We start from the raw sequence: 20,756 nt of genomic DNA on the forward strand, positions 1-20,756 counted from the left end.
AATTTTAAAACTTCCTCAGATAATCATAGCTGGTTTGATCACTGAATATAAAAGGATGAGCCAGCCACTCTCAAACATATTAAAACAACCTAACCAGTGATTTGGGCTGGAGTCTGCACAATATACAATACCTTAAAACTTTTTCCAAATTCATCTTATTTTTAGAGTTAGTTTCCCTAACTTTTCAGTGATGCAAGTAGTAACTATTGCTAAAATGTATTCAGTGTTCATCTGCATTCTGCCCACAAATAGGCCAGTGGTGTTGCTGCAGCTTATTCCATAATTACTGTTGAAGCTGGTATTATGGCCACATACTTCTGCAATCCCCTTGAGTAAATAAGCAAAGTAAATTTCAACTTCTGTGAGAATTCACTTGTTACCTGAATGGATGAATCATAGTTGAAGTTTGTTTGTCCACATCAGAACTCTTCATCTACCCTATCTGTCATTAGTGCTCTAGCATCTTAGTAATGACTCACTTAGAGAATACAGCTGGTATGCTGCATCTTGCTTCCATGCTTTTTCCAGCTCATGTAAGCTGGGCTAATATGGTGACTTAAATGCTTGTGCAGGTATTGCTACAAGTGTTTTTGGTTCCTCATTTCTGTGTGGGTAGACATAGTGATTTGATGATGGACAAGACCACAGGCTTCATGTTATTGTTCAACATTATAACTATCACATTTTTAAGTCAGAATAATATTTGTTGTAATTTCAGTTTTTATTAGTCATCATTTTCATGCAACTGGATGTATACTGTAACTCCATAGAACACATTGTCCTTTCCAAAATCTTTATATGTAACCTATATATGGTATCCATTCCACCCCAAGAACACTGTTAATTTACTGCTCAAACAGTACATACACATGGAAGACAAAGTAAAATACAATCAGCAACACACAAGTGGGCAGCAAAGCAACATGTCTGAATAGACATTAGTTCCCATAGGGGTGCAGCCGGCAGGCTGTGCACACAGCTGCTGTCATATTAGCAGGCCTGATGGCCTCTAGTGGCCGAATAAATCACAAAATTCACACAAAAATTACGAAGTAGTGTACACACAAAATTGGTAGTTACACCAGTTTGAAAATGACAAATGATCAAAGCTGCAATCAAAATAAATAAAAATACTGACACTTGTAAATGGTAATCATAATGTTTAACATTGTATATTTCTTCATAATGAGAATGTCAAGGAAGGATAAGTGGTAATTCTCTGTCTCTACCACAATGGTAAAATTGGTTATGAACTGTAGATTAAAACTGAAGAAACTGCAGAAAGATGGGAATTTAAGGAGATGGGACCTGGATAAACTGAATAAACCAGAGGTTGTACAGAGCTTCAGGGAGAACATAAGGGAACAACTGACAAGAATGGGGGAAAGAAATACAGTAGAAGAAGAATGGGTAGCTTTGAGGGATGAAGTAGTGAAGGCAGCAGAGGATCAAGTAGGTAAAAAGACGAGGGCTAATAGAAATCCTTGGGTGACAGAAGAAATACTGAATTTAATTGACGAAAGGAGAAAATATAAAAATGCAGTAAATGAAGCAGGCAAAAAGGAATACAAAAGTCTCAAAAATGAGATCGACAGGAAGTGCAAAATGGCTAGAGGACAAATGTAAGGATATAGAGGCATATCTCACTAGAGGTAAGATAGATACTGCCTACAGGAAAATTAAAGAGACCTTTGGAGAAAAGAGAACCACTTGTATGAATATCAAGAGCTCAGATGGAAACCCAGTTCTAAGCAAAGAAGGGAAAGCAGAAAGGTGGAAAGAGTATATAGAGGGTCTATACAAGGGCGATGTACTTGAGGACAATATTATGGAAATGGAAGAGGATGTAGATGAAGACGACATGGGAAATATGATACTGTGTGAAGAGTTTGACAGAGCACTGAAAACCTGAGTCGAAACAAGGCCCCAGGAGTAGACAACATTCCATTAGAACTACTGACGGCCTTGGGAGAGCCAGTCCTGACAAAACTCTACCATCTGGTGAACAAAATGTATGAGACAGGCGAAATACCCTCAGACTTCAAGAAGAATATAATAATTCTAATTGCAAAGAAAGCAGGCATTGACAGATATGAAAATTACCGAACAATCAGTTTAGTAAGTCACGGCTGCAAAATACTAACGCGAATTCTTTACAGACGAATGGAAAAACTGGTAGAAGCTGACCTTGTGGAAGATCAGTTTGGATTCCGTAGAAATATGGGGACACGTGAGGCAGTACTGACCCTACGACTTATTTTAGAAACTAGATTAAGAAAAGGCAAACCTACATTTCTAGCATTTGTAGACTTAGAGAAAGCTTTTGACAAGGTTGACTGGAATACTCTCTTTCAAATTCTGAAGTTGGCAGGGTTAAAATACAGGGAGCGAAAGGCTATTTACAATTTGTACAGAAACCAGATGGCAGCTATAAGAGTCGAGAGGCATGAAAGGGAAGCAGTGGTTGGGAAGGGAGTGAGACAGGGTTGTAGCCTCTCCCCGATGTTATTCAATCTGTATATTGAGCAAGCAGTAAAGGAAACAAAAGAAAAGTTCGGAGTAGGTCTTAAAATCCATGGAGAAGAAATAAAAACTCTGAGGTTCACCAATGACATAATTCTGTCAGAGACAGCAAAGGATTTGGAAGACCAGTTGAACAGAATGGACAGTGTCTTGAAAGGAGGATATAAGATGAACATCAACAAAAGCAAAACGAGAGTAATGGAATGTAGTCAAATTAAGTCGGGTGATGCTGAGGGAATTAGATTAGAAAATGAGACACTTAAAGCAGTAAAGGAGTTTTGCTATTTGGGGAGCAAAATAACTGATGATGGTCGAAGTAGAGAGGATATAAATGTAGACTGGCAATGGCAAGGAAACTGTTTCTGAAGAAGAGAAATTTGTTAACATCGAGTATAGATTTAAGTGTCAGGAAGTCGTTTCTGAAAGTATATGTATGGAATGTAGCCATGTATGGAAGTGAAACATGGATGATAAATAGTTTGGACAAGAAGAGAATAGAAGCTTTTGAAATTTGGTGCTACAGAAGAATGCTGAAGATTAGATGGGTAGATCACGTAACGAATGAGGAGGTACTGAATAGGATTGGGGAGAAGAGGAGTTTGTGGCACAACTTGACTATAAGAAGTGATCGGTTGCTAGGACATGTTCTGAGGCATCAAGGGATCGCAAATTTACTATTGGAGGGCAGGGTAGAGGGTAAAAATCATATAGAGAGACCAAGAGATGAATACACTAAGCAGATTCAGAAGGATGTAGGTTGCAGTAGGTACTGGGAGATGAAGAAGCTTGCGCAGGATAGAGTAGCGTGGAGAGCTGCATCAAACCAGTCTCAGGACTGAAGACCACAACAACAACCACAATGGAGCAACAGTGCATTGAATTCTGAAGTCTGTAGTAACTCATTCTCTCTCATTGTTTTATGTGTCTATCGAACTGTTGGCCTTCAGCGTGCTGGACATCTTATTCTTTGTTCAATTTATTCCTCTATAATAAGGCATCATAACTGGGGGCACAAGTTCTGACTGGACAAGGCTGGAGAAGACCATGGCCAATCACAAAGTATTGTCCTGTTATTTACTACAGGCAATAGAGGGAAATCTAAATACTGATGATTATTTGAACCCCAATCCCCATAATTGAGTCCAGTATCTTAAACATTCCACCATATTTTTAATTGGAATTGGTGTTGTAGGCATATTGCATCTCTCCACCATCTGGGAAAGCTTACATTCAAATGAAACAATCATCTGTAAATACTTTAGTAGCAATGGAAACAGGCACAGCTGAGGAATAGTTTTAGAAAGACTGATTTACTTCAGTAACTAGCAAGTCTGGCTACATTCAGTAATTAGCACTTTTTATCCATAAACATAACACTGTCTTTAAAATAAAGAAACATAGTCTAAAAATAAATTAAACATGTGGGCTATCATTTCCTCAGGTTTCTGTCATTGGGTTATAAATAAAGACTATATGAAACATAATCTATCAATTCACCAATAAATTAAACTATCTACACTGAAGTCCAGCGCAAGCCTCAGTCTGTATGACCAGCTATTGTCCACTTCAAAAATGAGTTCCCTATTTTCATATTGCTTTAAGTGCATTGACATCAACATAAAAGCATTTCACAATTGAGATCTATTTAGGAAGTTGTGAGTTGGGAGGTATAGATGAATAATTCATGAATTGTGTACACCAAGAGTACTCCCCAAAGTGCAAACTGAGTATGTTGCCCCACAACACAAGGTGCCATAGTGAGTAAGCAAGGCTAAAACTGTGGAAGTCACAGCTGGTCTGAAACTTAACTTGCTTAATAGTCAATCTACCTCAATTTACAGCTCACCAGGTGGTTCCTCCATGCCACCATAACTTCTGTGTCCAGCAACATATGTTATAAGTGGGGACTTTGCTTACCAAAAGCAGTTTTTGTCTCTCTTTCTGGTGTAAATCTAATTGGTGGTAATTTCCACCACTAGTAAATATAGCCAGCAGCACATCCCTCATGCTTTATCTATGATATAGCTCTGTACTATAATGTAAACTGACAGTGTTCTCATGAGAAAGTTGCTTTTCCTCAACTGCAACACATACACAATTCTTCATGGACACTAATGAACATACAACAATGTAAACAACATATATAGTCTTCTTTAATATCTTAATGATACTTTTCTAGGCTGACTATAAGTTACTACCTATTTTCTTGTAGTGCACTTACCTTTACCAAGCTTTGTGCAACATGATGTCAATTTCCCCGAATTTTTTATTATCACTTTACTGTAGCCAAAGTGGTACATCTGGTACTACATGTTTTGCTGGCCGCAGTGGCCAAGCGGTTCTAGGCACTTCAGTCCAGAACCGCACGACTACTATGGACAGAGGTTCGAATCCTGCCTTTAGCATGGATGCGTGTGATGTCCTTAGATTAGTCAGGTTTAAGTAGTTCTAAGTTCTAGGGGACTGATGACTTCAGATGTTAAGTCCCATAGTTCGCAGAGCCATATTTGTGATACTACACGTTTTAACACTAACAACACAGTGCATCCTTATTTATGCATCTTGTAAAATCTGTGAATGCATGAAGCTGCATGAAGGAAATATTTTAAATGTCCTTTTTTGTAATGTTGTGAACTGTTAATCTTAATTAAGTGTGCTGTTTTTATGTTATTGAAGATGATAATTGCTAAGCCATGGAAGCCTGTTAAAAAACTGATTGATGAAAGCTTTGGTTTACTCTCATTATTCAGTCATTCAGCAGTCAACCAAAATGAAATTGTTGTGGGAATGGCATAAATAAGCACCTTCGCTGTCAAACACAAACTACTGCAGGGTTCAAGAACCTTTTGTTCCAGTTTGGAGAAATTGGAATTACAGATGCCACTGAGAGCAGTGTTAACAAAGATAGTAATGATGATAAGTGCTTGAATCATGCATGTTGGTCATCTGTAACTGCAAGGAGTGTGGTTAAAATGAAAAGCAAGTAACATTTTATTTAAATTACTTTTTTTATCCCTCATCTTACACATCTACATGAAACAAACAGAAAGTTTATGTTGAACAGTAACACTGAGCCCCCATTCTCTGCCCCACCCGCCCTCCCTCCATGTCAAGGCAACAAACTTATGAAGATATTAAGTCTTAAAATCTGTCTTCAGTTCTACAATTACAATCAAAGACAGTGACCAAAACCCAGTTGAACACAGGCATTTTCTCCAAGTGAATAACGAAACTGAATCTGTTAAAAAGTCACGTACTGCAACATATCTTCACAATCATCAAACGTTGGTGAAATCTAATACTGAATGAGGCCATTGTATGTTAGAACACATTGTGCCATTCTCAATAACATATGGGTGACCACTTTCTAATTGAATAACTAGAAGGACATTCTGTATCTTAGCTTTCTAATTGAATGACTGGAAGGACATTCTGTATCTTAGTATCACCCTACAGGCGCTCTTATCAATCACTCAGTTACTTACCATCTCAAAAACCCCTCATATCTCATCCCCCTGCTATTTTAAAACAAGAAGCTGAGCTGAATTTCTTGCATCTCCTTTAGCCAGATATATTGCCTTGGCATAATACGGAGCATCAGAGTAGATCACAGAATCTATACTTTTATGAATGTTGCATCTCTTCCAGTGTGCTAAGGATTGTAACTCTTAGGTACACAATTACTGTGAATGTGATTTGTATGTAGATCCTGGTGAGTCAGTGAGGTAGTATGACAGCTGTCCTCTGCTTCAACTTACCTGTATAAACAACATTATAATTATTAATTAAGGTATCTGCAAAGAACTATTAGAGAATAGCAACCACTTTCCTGTAGTTGATACATGTTTGTGCATAGATACACCTGTAACAAGTGAGGAAATGCAATAGACTCCTCTGAAAACCACTTGGAATGGGTATATCGGAAGCCCACTCTTGGCAAAAATATATTAGATCTAATGTTAACAAATAATGAATATTTGCTCATTGAAACTTGTATCAGTGAATGTTAGGCAGCTGTGGCTAAGATAATTACCAGAAAACAAGAGCCAATCACAACAAATAGGACGTTTTATGCACAGTGTCCCAGGAGGAATGGTCAAATTCAACAGTAAGACAGAAATGATCATTTGAAGTAATAAAGTTCAGTAAACATGTGCTCTAATATGTATACCTTTATCTTTGATACTGTGAAGCAAATTTCTTCTGTTTGCAAGTTCTTTGTTTTCCATATTTTGGGAGGAGGTGCTATGGACCAAAACAAAACAAAAAATTGTCTAGTAAACATTGTCTCCGAAATGCTTCTGTTAAGAGCTATCATCACCTTTTCAGTAGAAGAGATGTGTTTCACAGTAGTAAAGGTGAACAAGTGCTCATTGCTCTTAAGGCATGCATTTAGAGTCCATATTTACTGGACATTTTTTCTTGGTTTGCGCCATATCAGAGTAGTGCAGAAAGACCTGCCGCACCGCAATCTGAGCCAGCGGAGTTCTCCAGCCGTTCCATCGCATTAAACACAGCTCCCATTTATCCCTTGGCAGCTTGGATGTCTCAACCTGCTGTAGCCCACCACAGTGGGTGAACTACATCGTGGTGTGAGGAACACAAGGTGGACACACTGCAGAAACACTTTGCATGTGTCACTGAATAGAGGAAGGTTCGAAGTTTTATATTCACACAGACACTATACCATGAGCACCATGCATTGCTTGAGAAACATTGAAGCAGTAGTCCATTTCATTCCACAGATGACTCAAAAGGTACCGGTTTATTGAACTGACAGTTTCAACAATTTGATTTCTCAGCTCTTGAAGAGTAGCTGCCATAAGTGGGACAAAGACTCTGTCTTTTGCATGTCCCCACAGAAAAAAATTAGAAGGTGTGAGGCCTGATGACCTGGGAGACCAAAAGCAATGAACATGGTCTTGTTGTTCACCTCTTCCAATCCAATGTTGTGTGATGGTATTGTTAAAATAACTCCACACCTCAAGGTGAAAATGAGGCAGGGTGCCATCATGCATATAAACAATATCATTGCAATCTTCAAGAAGTCAAGAAAGCAATCAGCTTTGCAGCATGTCCATGTATGACATTCCTATCACAGTTTCCCTGTGAAAAAGAAAGGTCCATAAACTTTGTGAACAAAAATGGTACAGAACACATTTAGTTTCAGCAAGTCTCATTTATGTTCAATGATGATGCCGTAATGTTGTGACACCCAAATTCTTACGCTATGGAGGTTTACTTTATGTGATACATGAAATGTCAATTCATCTGAAAAGATGAGCCATTCATAAACTGTGCCCTGTGCCATATCCTGGAGAACTGAAATTCAAACTTCATACCTTCTTTTGTGGTCCCCCAGATGCAACTGCTGCAGTGATTGCAACTTGTAAGCCTTCATACGAAGGTGTTGTTTCAGAACAATTCATAAGCTTGTACTCACTCACTCGTCATGCAATATGCTAATTTTTTGTCGTACAGTACTTTGCAATAAACCAGTGGGGGCCAAGAGATGGTAAATGAAATAATAAATATTACTTTAAAATAAACAAATAACTGTCTAACCAAATAAATAAGTACTTCCTGCCACATGCAAAGATTCGAACCCAGAGCCTCAGGGGCCTTAGTTGTGCACGTAGGCCTGGAGCCACACTGATGAGAATACTTAATTTGGAGCAATGTGCAGCACTGCCCCCTATGGTGAGGGTAGGATCAACAAGCACAACCGCTGCACATGTGACGAGGTATGACATCGAGGCCCATGAGAAAGGTAGGCCATAGTGCATAAATCACAGAATGTGATACTGCCAGTCTTAAAAGTGCCAGCAACCACAATACTTGACTGCATGTTTAAAAGCTTGCAAGTTCTTGATACTGAAACAGCAAAATTAAGACCTTTAGTGGGTACCTTTACAATTAAATATTGGTTTCCTGTGGGTCCTGCATGGAGCTGAGCATTCACAGAGTGCGACAGACAAGCAGACTAGTGTGACATCACAAATTCGTTGCAGAGCCCATATAGCTCATTGGCCCTGGTACATTATTTACTGACATCACATGTTCAACATTTGTTATCAACTTTTTGGTATTTCCCAACATTTGGGGCCCCACATGTCTATGTTAAATTCTTTATCTGATTGTCATATATGCGACCCCCCCCCCCTCCCCGGCCCCCCCCCCCCCCCCGGCCCCCCTTTTTTTTCCGATTGGAAAAGTACAAAAGCTCTTTACTACATCACTTTTCAAATCCACATCAATATGAGCTCTATTCTGAATATGAAAGTTGATTGAAAGTAAAACCAAATGTATTGTTGTTGATGGTATTTGAACCATTTCATTCAGTTTCAGGGATCTGTCAAGGTTTTTCACATATTTGATGAGCCGAGCTGGTAAAATGTTCTCATATATCCAGCTATTCTTTAAGCAAATGAATGTCAACTCCGGACCTATGAGGCTTATACTTGATTCTTTGACAAACCTCAGTTTCGACTGAGAGGCATAATTCCCTTTTGAGCTGGCCACTGTGGAGCTATTAACATAGCAATAAGTGGATTCTACATCTTACCTTTGCTATGACTTCATGCCTACTATCATCAGCTATCATTTTTAAATGATGAAATGGTGGCCAGAGAAAATTGCTACCTCAGGGAACCTCTGGACAATTAACGTTTCCTCAAATGTAACTGGGGGCATTTATGTAAAGACCTATTTCAGAGGTGCTGACTCAAATGCTGTAATAGTGTCACCTTCCATGGAAACAGAAGGTGCCGTGTAGGTGACTTCTCCAGTTCTAATTTCTTGGAAGCTTCTTTGAAGGGCTACAAAAACCTTCACATTTTAAAAGCTATAAAATAAATGATAACTTATAAGAATTACAGTAACAGAATAACATACATAGTGTGAGAAGAGAAATTAATTCTTTCAGCAGCATGGTGTCAATTTCTTCAATTCGAGCATTTCTATCTTCTCAGAGAGCTTTTCACACAAAGTAGAATATAAAGCTTTCTACCAATTCTATCACTGTTGGCTGCATATTCCAGCAAGTAGTCAGATTGTTCCAGTGATGTATTGAGAGCATTAAGAAGAACACTTTTCTTTGCATAAGTAATGAGTTTTTCCACTGCAGTCAGGAGACCACAAACTTGTGGACAACTGATCCATATATACTCTGCATTAAAAGCATTTTGTCCCACTGTATTTATCATATGGCAGGAACAATTTAGTCATGAATAATCATGCAGTGTAGCAGTTATGTTGGCACCTTGATCAGTAACAAAATGCATATCTTTCAAAGCAAAGTCATGGATACCAAGAGACATAAATGGTCTCAACAATTCTCTTTGAATGTTATTGCCTGTTTTTGGTATCAATTGACAGCCCGACCATAAACCAGTGCAATTTCCTGAGATGTTATGTGTATCTATGTGTGATCCATCTATCAGCTGCAGGCAAGTAGTTACTTTTACTGATATTGTTTTTAGTTCAGTCCTAGAATTTTTGTTGACATAATATTAGTTAAAATGTTGTAAAACATGGTGTTGCAAAATATATTCCAAAAAATATACACTAGATAAAAAATCTACACACCAAGTGGTGGCAGAACACACTCATAAAAGAAAGTTAGACAAGTTTTTGGAGCCTCCGGCTTCTTCTTCAGACAGAAGGGTAGAAGAGGAAGGAAGAAGGATGAAGAAAAAGGACTGGAGAGGTCTACGAATAGGGGTAGATTTCGGCAAACTCACCCGGAACCGAGAGTCAGGGGAGATTTACCAAACGGGATGGGAGGGTAAGGCTGATTGTTGGGGACTGCATCAGATGAGATTTGAAAACCTGAGAGCTTGAAGGTGGAAGACAGGGTAATATGCAACACAGGGATCACTGCGCTTAAACACAGTGCAGGAGTTAATAAGAGTGAAAAGCTAAGTGCACTGTATCTAACAGAGATGGGAGGAGGGCATGAAAAATAGACGAGTAAGACAATGAAAGATGGGGAACACTGAAATGGAGTGAGGAAAAGATAGTTACCATGAATAAATGCTGAGACAGAAGAAATGAATGTAAATTAGGGCCAGGACATGTTGTCGTACTAGTTACCACCTGTGGAGTTCTGAGCAACTGCTTTCTGGGATAAGAATCCAGATGACATATGTGATGAAACAGGCACTGAGCTCACAATTCTCGTGTTTTAGAGCATGCACTACAACAGGATATTGCATGTTTCCAGTATACGCCCTCTGTCTAGCCCATTCATTGTAATTGATAATTTGGTGGTAGTCATGCCGATGTTAAGCAGTGTTCACATAACAGTTGGTATATAATGTGTCACATCACAGGTGGCTCTCCCTTTGACAGTATATGTTTTGCCAGGTACAGGGCTGGTATAGGTCATGGTAGGAGGGTGCACCGGGGGGCAAGTCTTGAAGCGGGGATGGTCTCAGGGGTAGGAGCCATAGGGTAGGGAGATGGGTGCAGAAGGAGCATAGGGTCTGAAAAGAATATTGCAGAGATTGGGAGGGCAACAAAAAGCTTTCTAGGAGTGGTAGGTAAAATTTCACCCTTTTTACTGAGACATGAGTTACTCACTACACCCGCTAATACCCATGTGCTATAAAGAGCTCCGTACTACTCATAATGAGTGAGACATGAATTATTCACTACAAAACAAGCTAAGAACTTTAGCTTGTACACATACACATGCTAACATCTGTGTGCTATACAGATATGGAGCTCTGTACTACCCATAATGAATGATAAAATATTGTTACGTGGATGTATGCACACACTTCTCAAAGCAACAGTACTTGTCACTGGATGATAGATGGAAGACAAAATGTGTATGTTAAGCTTTCAAATTAAATTCAAAATTCACATAGCCAGTAAACCTGTTAGGTTTGCTCTTTAAGGTTCAACCTGAAAAATCAAATCTACAATGCCGCTGCACAAGTTATGTCCTATTTGCTGCAGTGAGAATGGGAAGAAATTGATTACCAGTGGGATGCTTGCCACATCCCAAATGGTAGCCGCATTCAACCAATACGACACTTGACCCTTTTAAGTGGAGCTTTAGGTTGTTTGTTACAAAATTACTCATCTACCAATTCTGTAAGGTATCTCAATAAATTTCTGTTTAATTCGAAAGTTGTACAGTACTTTTTGACTTACCCTGTACATGAAATGTCTCACTAAGAATTAATCTGCTCAACTAATTGCAAAAATGAATTAATTTATCAAATTATCAGCTTGAGGATCTGCAAACACACTACTCAGTGTAAGACAAACTATGATTTATTACAACATTCTATGAGTGTACAGCAGAAACATATCTGTCCCCATTATGTTTACTCTGTGCTCTATTTGAAAGTGTTAAATTAGCTGACAAGTTAGCTTGCAGGCTAATTGATCAGAATCATTGAGAAACGTCTCCTGTCAGCACTCATCATTAACAATGTTTTATTTCCTTACTTCCTAATCTATTGTACTTTGCAGTTCACAAAAAATTAAGTGTCAAACATTACTGTGATACTTAATAGTCATTTTATATGTCTGTTGGTTCAGTAAGAGTGCATAATTTCCTTAGTGTCTCATATTTTTTTGTTTCCACTTTCAAAATTTGTACTTAGTATATGACAAGGAATTCATGGTTTCAAACATTACTGCAATAATTAACATCCATTTCATATGTCTGTTGGTTTATCACAGGTTTTATCTTCTAATAAGAGTCTCTTATCATATTTGTTACTGATACTGTTACTTTCATTTGCTGTAGTGTTTTCACTTTTAAAGTTTTATTTATCCACAAGTTAAAAATACAGAAATGTACATAAAATCAAATTCTGTTTCAGTTCCAGCATGAGCAACTTTATCATCAAATGTGATCTCTTCAAAAGAGAGCAAGACACTGAAACAGTCGCAGTTAATGACTACTACTCCTGCATATATACATGCAACACAAGTAAATTTCCTTTGGTTGTATATTTATATTAGAATGTATGTAATTTATATGTTTAGGAGTACAATCAGAACACTAACAGTACAATGTAACATTTAAAACAGAAAGAATGAAAACTGATTTTTTTTTAATTGTCAGTAATAACAATGTTGTAAGAACTGAGTTTATATAATTTATTATATCAATTCTGATTTTATGATGTTTGTTACTTGAGCCTTAAACTGTTTTTTTTCCATATGGCTACAACATGTATTTTGTCTGTTGGTAAATAAAATTATTCACAAGTGATCTACAATAAATATACAGTTTATACTTACCAGCATATGTGACTATAGTATTAAGCTGTAGTGAATCTTATGTTAATTCAGAGATGATGAGCAGCAAGAACAGTCTTAGTCACAAATATAGTTCTGCCACATAACCCAGTGCTGATGGTGACATTAGTAAAAAAAGAAATAGCATTGTCCTCCCCATTATCAGCTTCTTCTCTGATACAAACTGCACACTGACATGAATGAAAACTGATACAATGTAACCTTGTTTCACAGACAGTGATGTAGATTGTTTAGGCACTTGAATATTATTATTTCACAGCCATAGTCTTATTTATTAAGCTGGCATAGCTGAGAATGGAGGACGAGGTATAGCAAGATGAGAAATAATTGACAGAAGGAAAGCTGCTACTCACCATATAGCAGAGTTGCTGAGTCACGACAGACACAATAAAAAGATTCACACAATCATGGCTTTCGGCCATTAAGGCGTTTGTCAGCAGTAGACACACATACACACAAGCACACACACACTCATGCAAGTGCAACGTCTGCAGTCTCTCTCTCTCTCTCTCTCTCTCTCTCTCTCTCTCTCTCTCTCTCTCTCTCTCTCTCTGTGTGTGTGTGTGTGTGTGTGTGTGTGTGTGTGTGTGTGTGTGTGTGTGTGTTTTGTTTACTGCTGACTACGGAGATGGGAACTTGCCCTTCAGTATCTCCTCTCTTCGTGTTACCCACCAGGCCTCTACCTCCGCTAATTTCAAGTTGCTGCCGCTCATACCTCACCTGTCATTCAACAATATCTTTGCCTCTGTACTTCCACCTCGACTGACATCTCTGCCCAAACTCTTTGCCTTTACAAATGTCTGCTTGTGTCTGTACATGTGCAGATGGATATGTGTGTGTGCGAGTGTATACCTGTCCTTTTTTCCCCCTAAGGTAAGTCTTTCCACTCCCGGGATTGGAATGACTCCTTACCCTCTCCCTTAAAACCCACATCCTTTCGTCTTTCCCTCTCCTTCCCTCTTTCCTGACGAAGCAACCGTTGGTTGCGAAAGCTTGAATTTTGTGTGTGTGTTTATATTTGTTTGTGTGTCTATCAACATGCCAACGCTTTCGCTTGGTAAGTTACATCATCTTTGTTTTTAGATATACAAATATCAAGACAGTTACACAATGTCTCCTACACTCAGTTTGCAGGTAATAATATATTATATGAATTATACATGTGCCATTGCGTGACTATCTTAAAGATAGATGTAAACTATTCTGAGGAAGTCTTCTATCAAAGTTTCAAGATTTGGCTTTAAATGGTGACTCTAGAAATATGCTACATCCCTCTACACATCACTCACACAGGGATCGTGAGGACAGGATTAAGAATATTTACAGTATTCACAGAGACATTCAAACAATAATTCTCCCCATGTTCCATACATAAATGGGTTGGGAAGAAACACCAACAACTGGTACATTGTACAATGGGACATACCTTCTGCCATGCACATCATGGTGGTTTGCCAGAATATAGATATAGATGTACTCATCATCCCTGATAGATGTTGCAGCCAACATTAGTTTGGCATTTTGATGTGCTACACATATACAAACTGAATATGTACCAAAACCTTGTTTAGTTGCTGGTCAACAGCATGTACAAATTTTACAAAATGCATTACACTGTTCTGTCTGCGACAATGATATTTATTCTGCTACCAGTTTCAGTCTTGAACCATCTTCAATGGGAGCTGTACAACATACAAAAGTTGTGTGTTGTACAGCTGCCATTGAAGATGATTTAATACCAAAACCAGTACCAGAAAAAATATCATTATCACAGACAGCACAGAGTAACACATTTTGTAGAATGAGTGCATACCAGCCACAATAACTGTAATAAACTACGTTGGTCCGAGTTTAAAAAAATTTGAGAGGCCCAATTCAAGTTGCAAAATAGAAGGCGTTTCGGATTATGAAGCTTTTGCCATCAATTATTACTGCTACAAAATCAGTTTTGCATGGGCATGGCCATGAAAATATACCATCTTCAATAACAATAATAATAATAGTAATAATAATGCTTTGTTATCACAAAACTTTCTAAGAGCAAGCTCATAAAGATATCAACACCAAAGAGGAACAAACAGTTTAAATAAAATATATATTCCTTCGACAATTGTGTAAAAACATTTTGACAGTGTGTTCAATAATGTCCTAAATAACATTCTAAGAAAATTAGTAATCTACGCTACTATCTAAAGACATGACTTTATCTAATGTTGTTACCAAAAATCTCAAAATATTGTTGACTGAATGTCAAATTTTCACACAATGCTCCAATAAACACTCTGATGCACATAGGCTATACATTTTTAAACAAAAATGTACAGGTTCTCTGTAAAAACTGATTGTGGGAAGGAAAATGCTGTGCTGTGAAAATAGGCACTTTAATTTTCTTTCTCATAGTCAGTTTTAACTATGATAGCAAGGCACTAAAACCACTATATAAATTCTTTCTTCCATATATACTGTATCTGCTCCAATATAATTTGAAACAAAAACTGTATACACAACAATTTGGTGTCTTGTTTTCGTCCTCACATTCAATTTTAAGAGAAAACGAGAAAGTTGTACTTAAGACTTTTCGGCTTATTATAATAATACTACTACAGAACCTAAATCATCTGAAAGTTTGAAATCCTACCCATCAGCAGATTAATACTATGCAAAATACTGCCACTGAAACTACTATCCTAGCAGATCCAGAATCTGGAGAGGTCTCTCTCATATCCCATATACCAATGATCCCAACCCATCTACCCATGCCCTTTACACAACTTCAATTTCCATAACAATAAACAAGGTTCAGGGTCAGAGGGAGGGGGAAGAGGTAGTGCACAGAGAGATGGGGTAAAAAATGGGTATAGAGAGGGAAAGGAGAAGACAGACAGAGAGAGGGGGAGGAGGAAACAGAGAGAGAGAGAGAGAGAGAGAGAGAGAGAGAGAGAGAGAGAGAGAGAGAGAGAGATGAGAGGGATAGGGGGACAGTGATTGGGGAAGAGTGTGTTGGACAGAGAGAGGGGGAGTAAGAGATTGGAGCATATATCCAATACCAATACAAATTTAGCAATTGCAAAGCATTGTCGAGTTTCGCTAGTAAATTTACAAAACCTTTTGGGAGTTGTTTCATCCTTAAGTAGGCACAGGTCTAAAATTAAACCATGTGGCTTCTGTAGCTTAACAGATATTCATCCAGACACAGCACGAACTTCTAAAGCTTTAAGGTTACTCATTCTAGAAACATTATTTAATTGGATAGATAAAAAATCTACTCACCAAGTGGCGGCAGAACACACACATAATAGACTGTTGTGACTGGCAAGCTTCCAGAGCCAGATGCTCCTTCTTCAGACAGAAGGGTTGAAGGGGAAGGAAGAAGGGCAGAAGAAAAAGGCTGGAGAGGTTTAGGAAAAGGCGTAGATTTTGGGAAAGTCACCGAGAACCGCAGGTCAGGGGCAATCAGATTAAATCAATCCTCTAACAGTGTGTTGGCAGTATATTCAATAATCAATATTGTCTTAAATAGTATTGTATAAAATTACTTAAGGGATGAATTTACAAAGATTTTTGGGGGTAATTTCATCCATAAGCAGGCACAGATTTGTTTTATTGCTGTTTATTGCTTGAAGGTGACTTGTACATTACTACATTTGTATTTTTATTAATGTAAAAGTAATTTTCACTTATCTTACTTTCTGTATACTCATTAATGCCAGTATGTGAAAAGTTATAGCTTTGAATGATGTTTTTCATCCATAAATGGGCATTGGTGTAAAATTCGACTATATACCTTCTAAAGCTTAAATAATACTCTTTCTAGATATAGCCAGATATAAAAGATTTAAAGAATATACTGCTGAGATATGTTCCCCCAAACATGCCCAAAATTTGGCACCCAAAACATTTTCATCAATTCTGCAGATGGACATATTTTGATAGAGAAACAAAGAGATTATTATATGAAAGGTATAAGAAGACAAAATTGTTGTGTCATATTGCAAATTCTTGGCTGCATCTCTCCATACTATTACAATTTACACATGGTTAGAATTGGATTCTCCAGGAAACGCAATGAATTTTCTGTGCTTTTTGAAAAAGTAAGCCACAGCTGTCACTAGATATGAGGGCCGTACCTTTTTTTTTTTTTTTTTTTTTAACCTCCGATAGGTTACAAATAAAAGACAAGTTCATAGAAAACAATTATTATTTTCTACCAAAAGTTTTGTACACCTACGGTTACTTTTCAAAATAATCACTGTAAAGATGGAGACATTTATCGTACCTCTGGAGAAGCTTTGCAGTACCCTCTTCAAAAAATGTTGCTGCCAATGATTTCAAATGAGAATTGAAATTATTTTGAAGATCTTTGTTGGTTTGAAAGTGCTGCCCCTCCTAGCCACTTCTTCAGTTCAGGGAAAAGGTGAAAGTCGCTGGGTGCCAGGTCAGGACTGTATGGTGGATGATCAAAAATATCCGATTGAAATTGTTCAAGGAGATGTTGGGTTGTGCCAGCAGTGTGTGAATGAGTGTTGTCATGGATCAACACAATTCCTGAAGTCAGCATTTGTTTTGAATGGCTCTCCGCAAATGTTGTAAAGTTTCACAATGAGCAGCTGCATAGATGGTGGTTCTGGGCTGCATAAACTCTACAAGCAACAGCCTTTTTAGTCCCAAAACACAACAGCCATAACCTTTCTGTTGTTGAATGTTTGTTTGAAATTTTTTGGTTTGTTTGGTGAATTTGGATGGATCCATTGTTGTGACTGTTGTTTTGTTTCCAATGTGTCGTATTGGATCCAAGTTTCATCTCCAGTAACAATTTATTTCAAAAAGTTCTCTCCTTCATTGTGATAACTGTCAAGGAAATTCAAAGCTGACAACATTTGGTGACTTGTGGGCGTCCTCATGGCCAGACAGCAACAGCTTAATGATGTCTGACTATGTATCAAGTTCACATGTATTGAAGATGACACTATTTAGTTAAGCATTCTGTCTGGTAGATTTATCACTGAGTTAATAAAAGTTGTGTGACCTTCTTGTTGTTGTTGTGGTCTTCAGTCCTGAGACTGGTTTGATGCAGCTCTCCATGCTACTCTATCCTGTACAAGCTTCTTCATCTCCCAGTACCTACTGCAACCTACATCCTTCTGAGTCTGCTTAGTGTATTCATCTCTTGGTCTCTCTCTCTACGATTTTTACCCTCCACACTGCCCTCCATTGCTAAATTTGTGATCCCTTGATGCCTCAGAACATGTCCTAGCAACTGATCACTTCTTATAGTCAAGTTGTGCCACAAACTTCTCTTCTCCCCAATCCTATTCAATACCTCCTCATTACTTAGGTGATCTACCCACCTAATCTTCAACATTGTTCTGTAGCACCAAATTTCAAAAGCTTCTATTCTCTTCTTGTCCAAACTATTTATCATCCATGTTTCACTTCCATACATGGCTACACTCCATGCAAATACTTCCAGAAATGACTTCCTGACACATAAATCTATACTCCATGTTAGCAAATTTCTCTTCATCAGAAACAATTTCCTTGCCATTGCCCGTCTACATTTTATAACCTCTCTACTTTAACCATCATTAGTTATTTTGCTCCCCAAATAGCAAAACTCCTTCACTACTTTAAGTGTCTCATTTCCTAACCTAATTCCCTCAGCATCACCCAATTTAATTCGACTACATTCCATTATCCTTGTTTTGCTTTTGTTGATGTTCATCTTGTATCCTCCTTTCAAGGTACTGTCCATTCCGTTCAACTGCTCTTCCAAGTCCTTGTCTGTCTCTGACAGAATTACAATGTCCTCGGTGAACCTCAAAGTGTTTATTTCTTCTCCCTGGATTTTAATACCTACTTTGAATTTTTCTTTTGTTTCCTTTACTGCTTGCTCAATATACAGATTGAATAGCATCGAGGACAGGTTACAACCCTGTCTCACTCCCTTCCCAACCACTGCTTCCCTTTCATGCCCCTCAACTCTTATAACTGCCATCTGATTTCTGTACAAATTGTAAATAGCCTTTCGCTCCCTGTATTTTACCCCTGCCACCTTTAGAATTTGAAAGAGAGTATTCCAGTCAACATTGTCAAAAGCTTTCTCTAAGTCTACAGATGCTAGAAATGTAGGTTTGCCTATCCTTAATCTTTCTTCTAAGATAAGTCGTAAGGTCAGTATTGCCTCACGTGTTCCAACATTTCTACGGAATCCAAACTGATCTTCCACAAGGTCGGCTTCTACCAGTTTTTCCATTTGTCTGTAAAGAATTCACGTTAGTATTTTGCAGCTGTGACTTATTAAACTGATAGTTCGGTAATTTTCACATCGGTCAACACCTGCTTTCTTTGGGATTGGAACTACTATATTCTTCTTGAAGTCTGAGGGTATTTCGCCTGTCTCATAAATCTTGCTCACCAGATGGTAGGGTTTTGTCAGGACTGGCTCTCCCAAGGCCGTCAGTAGCTCTAATGGAATGTTGTCTACTCCCGGGGCCTTGTTTCAACTCAGGTCTTTCAGTGCTCTCTCAAACTCTTCACACAGTATCGTATCTCCCATTTCATCTTCATCTACATCCTCTTCCATTTCCATAATATTGTCCTCAAGTACATCACCCTTGTATAGACCCTCTATATACTCCTTCCACCTTTCTGCTTTCCCTTCTTTGCTTAGAACTGGGTTTCCATCTGAGCTCTTCATATTCATACAGGTGGTTGTCTTTTCTCTAAAGGTCTCTCTAATTTACCTGTAGGCAGTATCTATCCTACACCTGGTGATATAAGCCTCTACATCCTTACATTTGTCCTCTAGCTATCCCTGCTTAGCCAGTTTGCACTTTCTGTCGATCTCATTTTTGAGACGTTTGTATTCCTTTTTGCCTGCTTCATTTACTGCATTTTTATATTTTCTCCTTTCATCAATTAAATTCAATATCTCTTGTGTTACCCAAGGATTTCTATTAGCCCTCATCTTTTTACCTACTTGATCCTCTGCTGCCTGCACTACTTCATCTCTCAAAGATACCCATTCTTGTTCCATTAAATTTCGGGAATGCAGCCGCATAAATTCTGCTTCTTCTTCTAATATTTCGGCTGTATATCTTTCAGCCATCTTCAGAGACAGTCGTACGGCTGTCTCTGAAGATGGCTGAAAGATATACAGCCGAAATATTAGAAGAAGAAGCAGAATTTATGCGGCTGCATTCCCGAAATTTAATGGAGCAGTCTTTGCGCCGCGAAAACCTGAAGATTCACATACCCATTCTTCTTCTACTGTATTTCTCTCCCCCATTCCTGTCAATTGTTCCCTTATGCTCTCCCTGAAACTCTGTACAACCTCTGGTTTAGTAAGTTTATCAAGGTCCCATCTCCTTAAATTCCCACAATTTTGCAGTTTCTTCAGTTTTAATCTACAGTTCATAACCAATAGATTGTGGTCAGAGTCCATATCTAACCCTGGAAATGTCATACAATTTAAAACCTGGTTCCTAAATCTCTGTCTTAGCAATATACAATATATCTGACACCTGTCAGCATCTCCAGGCTTCTTCCATGTATACAACCTTCTTTTATGATTCTTGAACCAAGTGTTAGCTATGGTTAAGTCATGCTCTGTGCAAAATTCTACCAGGCGGCTTCCTCTTTCATTTCTTAGCCCCAATCCATATTCACCTGCTATGTTTCCTTCTCTCCCTTTTCCTACTACCGAATTCCAGTCACCCATGACTATTAAATTTTCATCTCCCTTCACTATCTGAATAATTTCTTTTATTTCATCATATATTTCTTCAATTTCTTCACTCATCTGCAGAGCTAGTTGGCATATAAACTTGTACTACTGTAGTAGGCGTGGGCTTTGTGTGTATCTTGGCCACAATAATGCGTTCACTATGCTGCTTGTAGTAGCTTACCTGCACTCCTATTTTGTATTCATTATTAAGACTACTCCTGCA

The 20,756-nt window shown here is 38.2% G+C and overlaps 1 protein-coding gene across 4 annotated transcripts in view; it reads left to right on the forward strand.

Moving 5' to 3' along the window:
- Window positions 1-12,771, forward strand: part of LOC124607208 (troponin I 3-like) — a 129,404-nt gene extending 116,633 nt beyond the window's left edge. For all 4 annotated transcript variants that reach the window (XM_047139475.1, XM_047139473.1, XM_047139474.1 and 1 more), the window contains one exon: window positions 12,366-12,771. In XM_047139475.1, the coding sequence (XP_046995431.1) occupies window positions 12,366-12,376 (11 nt within the window). In that variant the 3' untranslated portion in view covers window positions 12,377-12,771. The remainder of the gene's footprint in view (window positions 1-12,365) is intronic.
- Window positions 12,772-20,756: the final 7,985 nt, after the last annotated feature.

Source organism: Schistocerca americana, chromosome 3 (genome assembly GCF_021461395.2).
Source record: "Schistocerca americana isolate TAMUIC-IGC-003095 chromosome 3, iqSchAmer2.1, whole genome shotgun sequence".
In the NCBI taxonomy this organism is placed as follows: domain Eukaryota; kingdom Metazoa; phylum Arthropoda; class Insecta; order Orthoptera; family Acrididae; genus Schistocerca; species Schistocerca americana.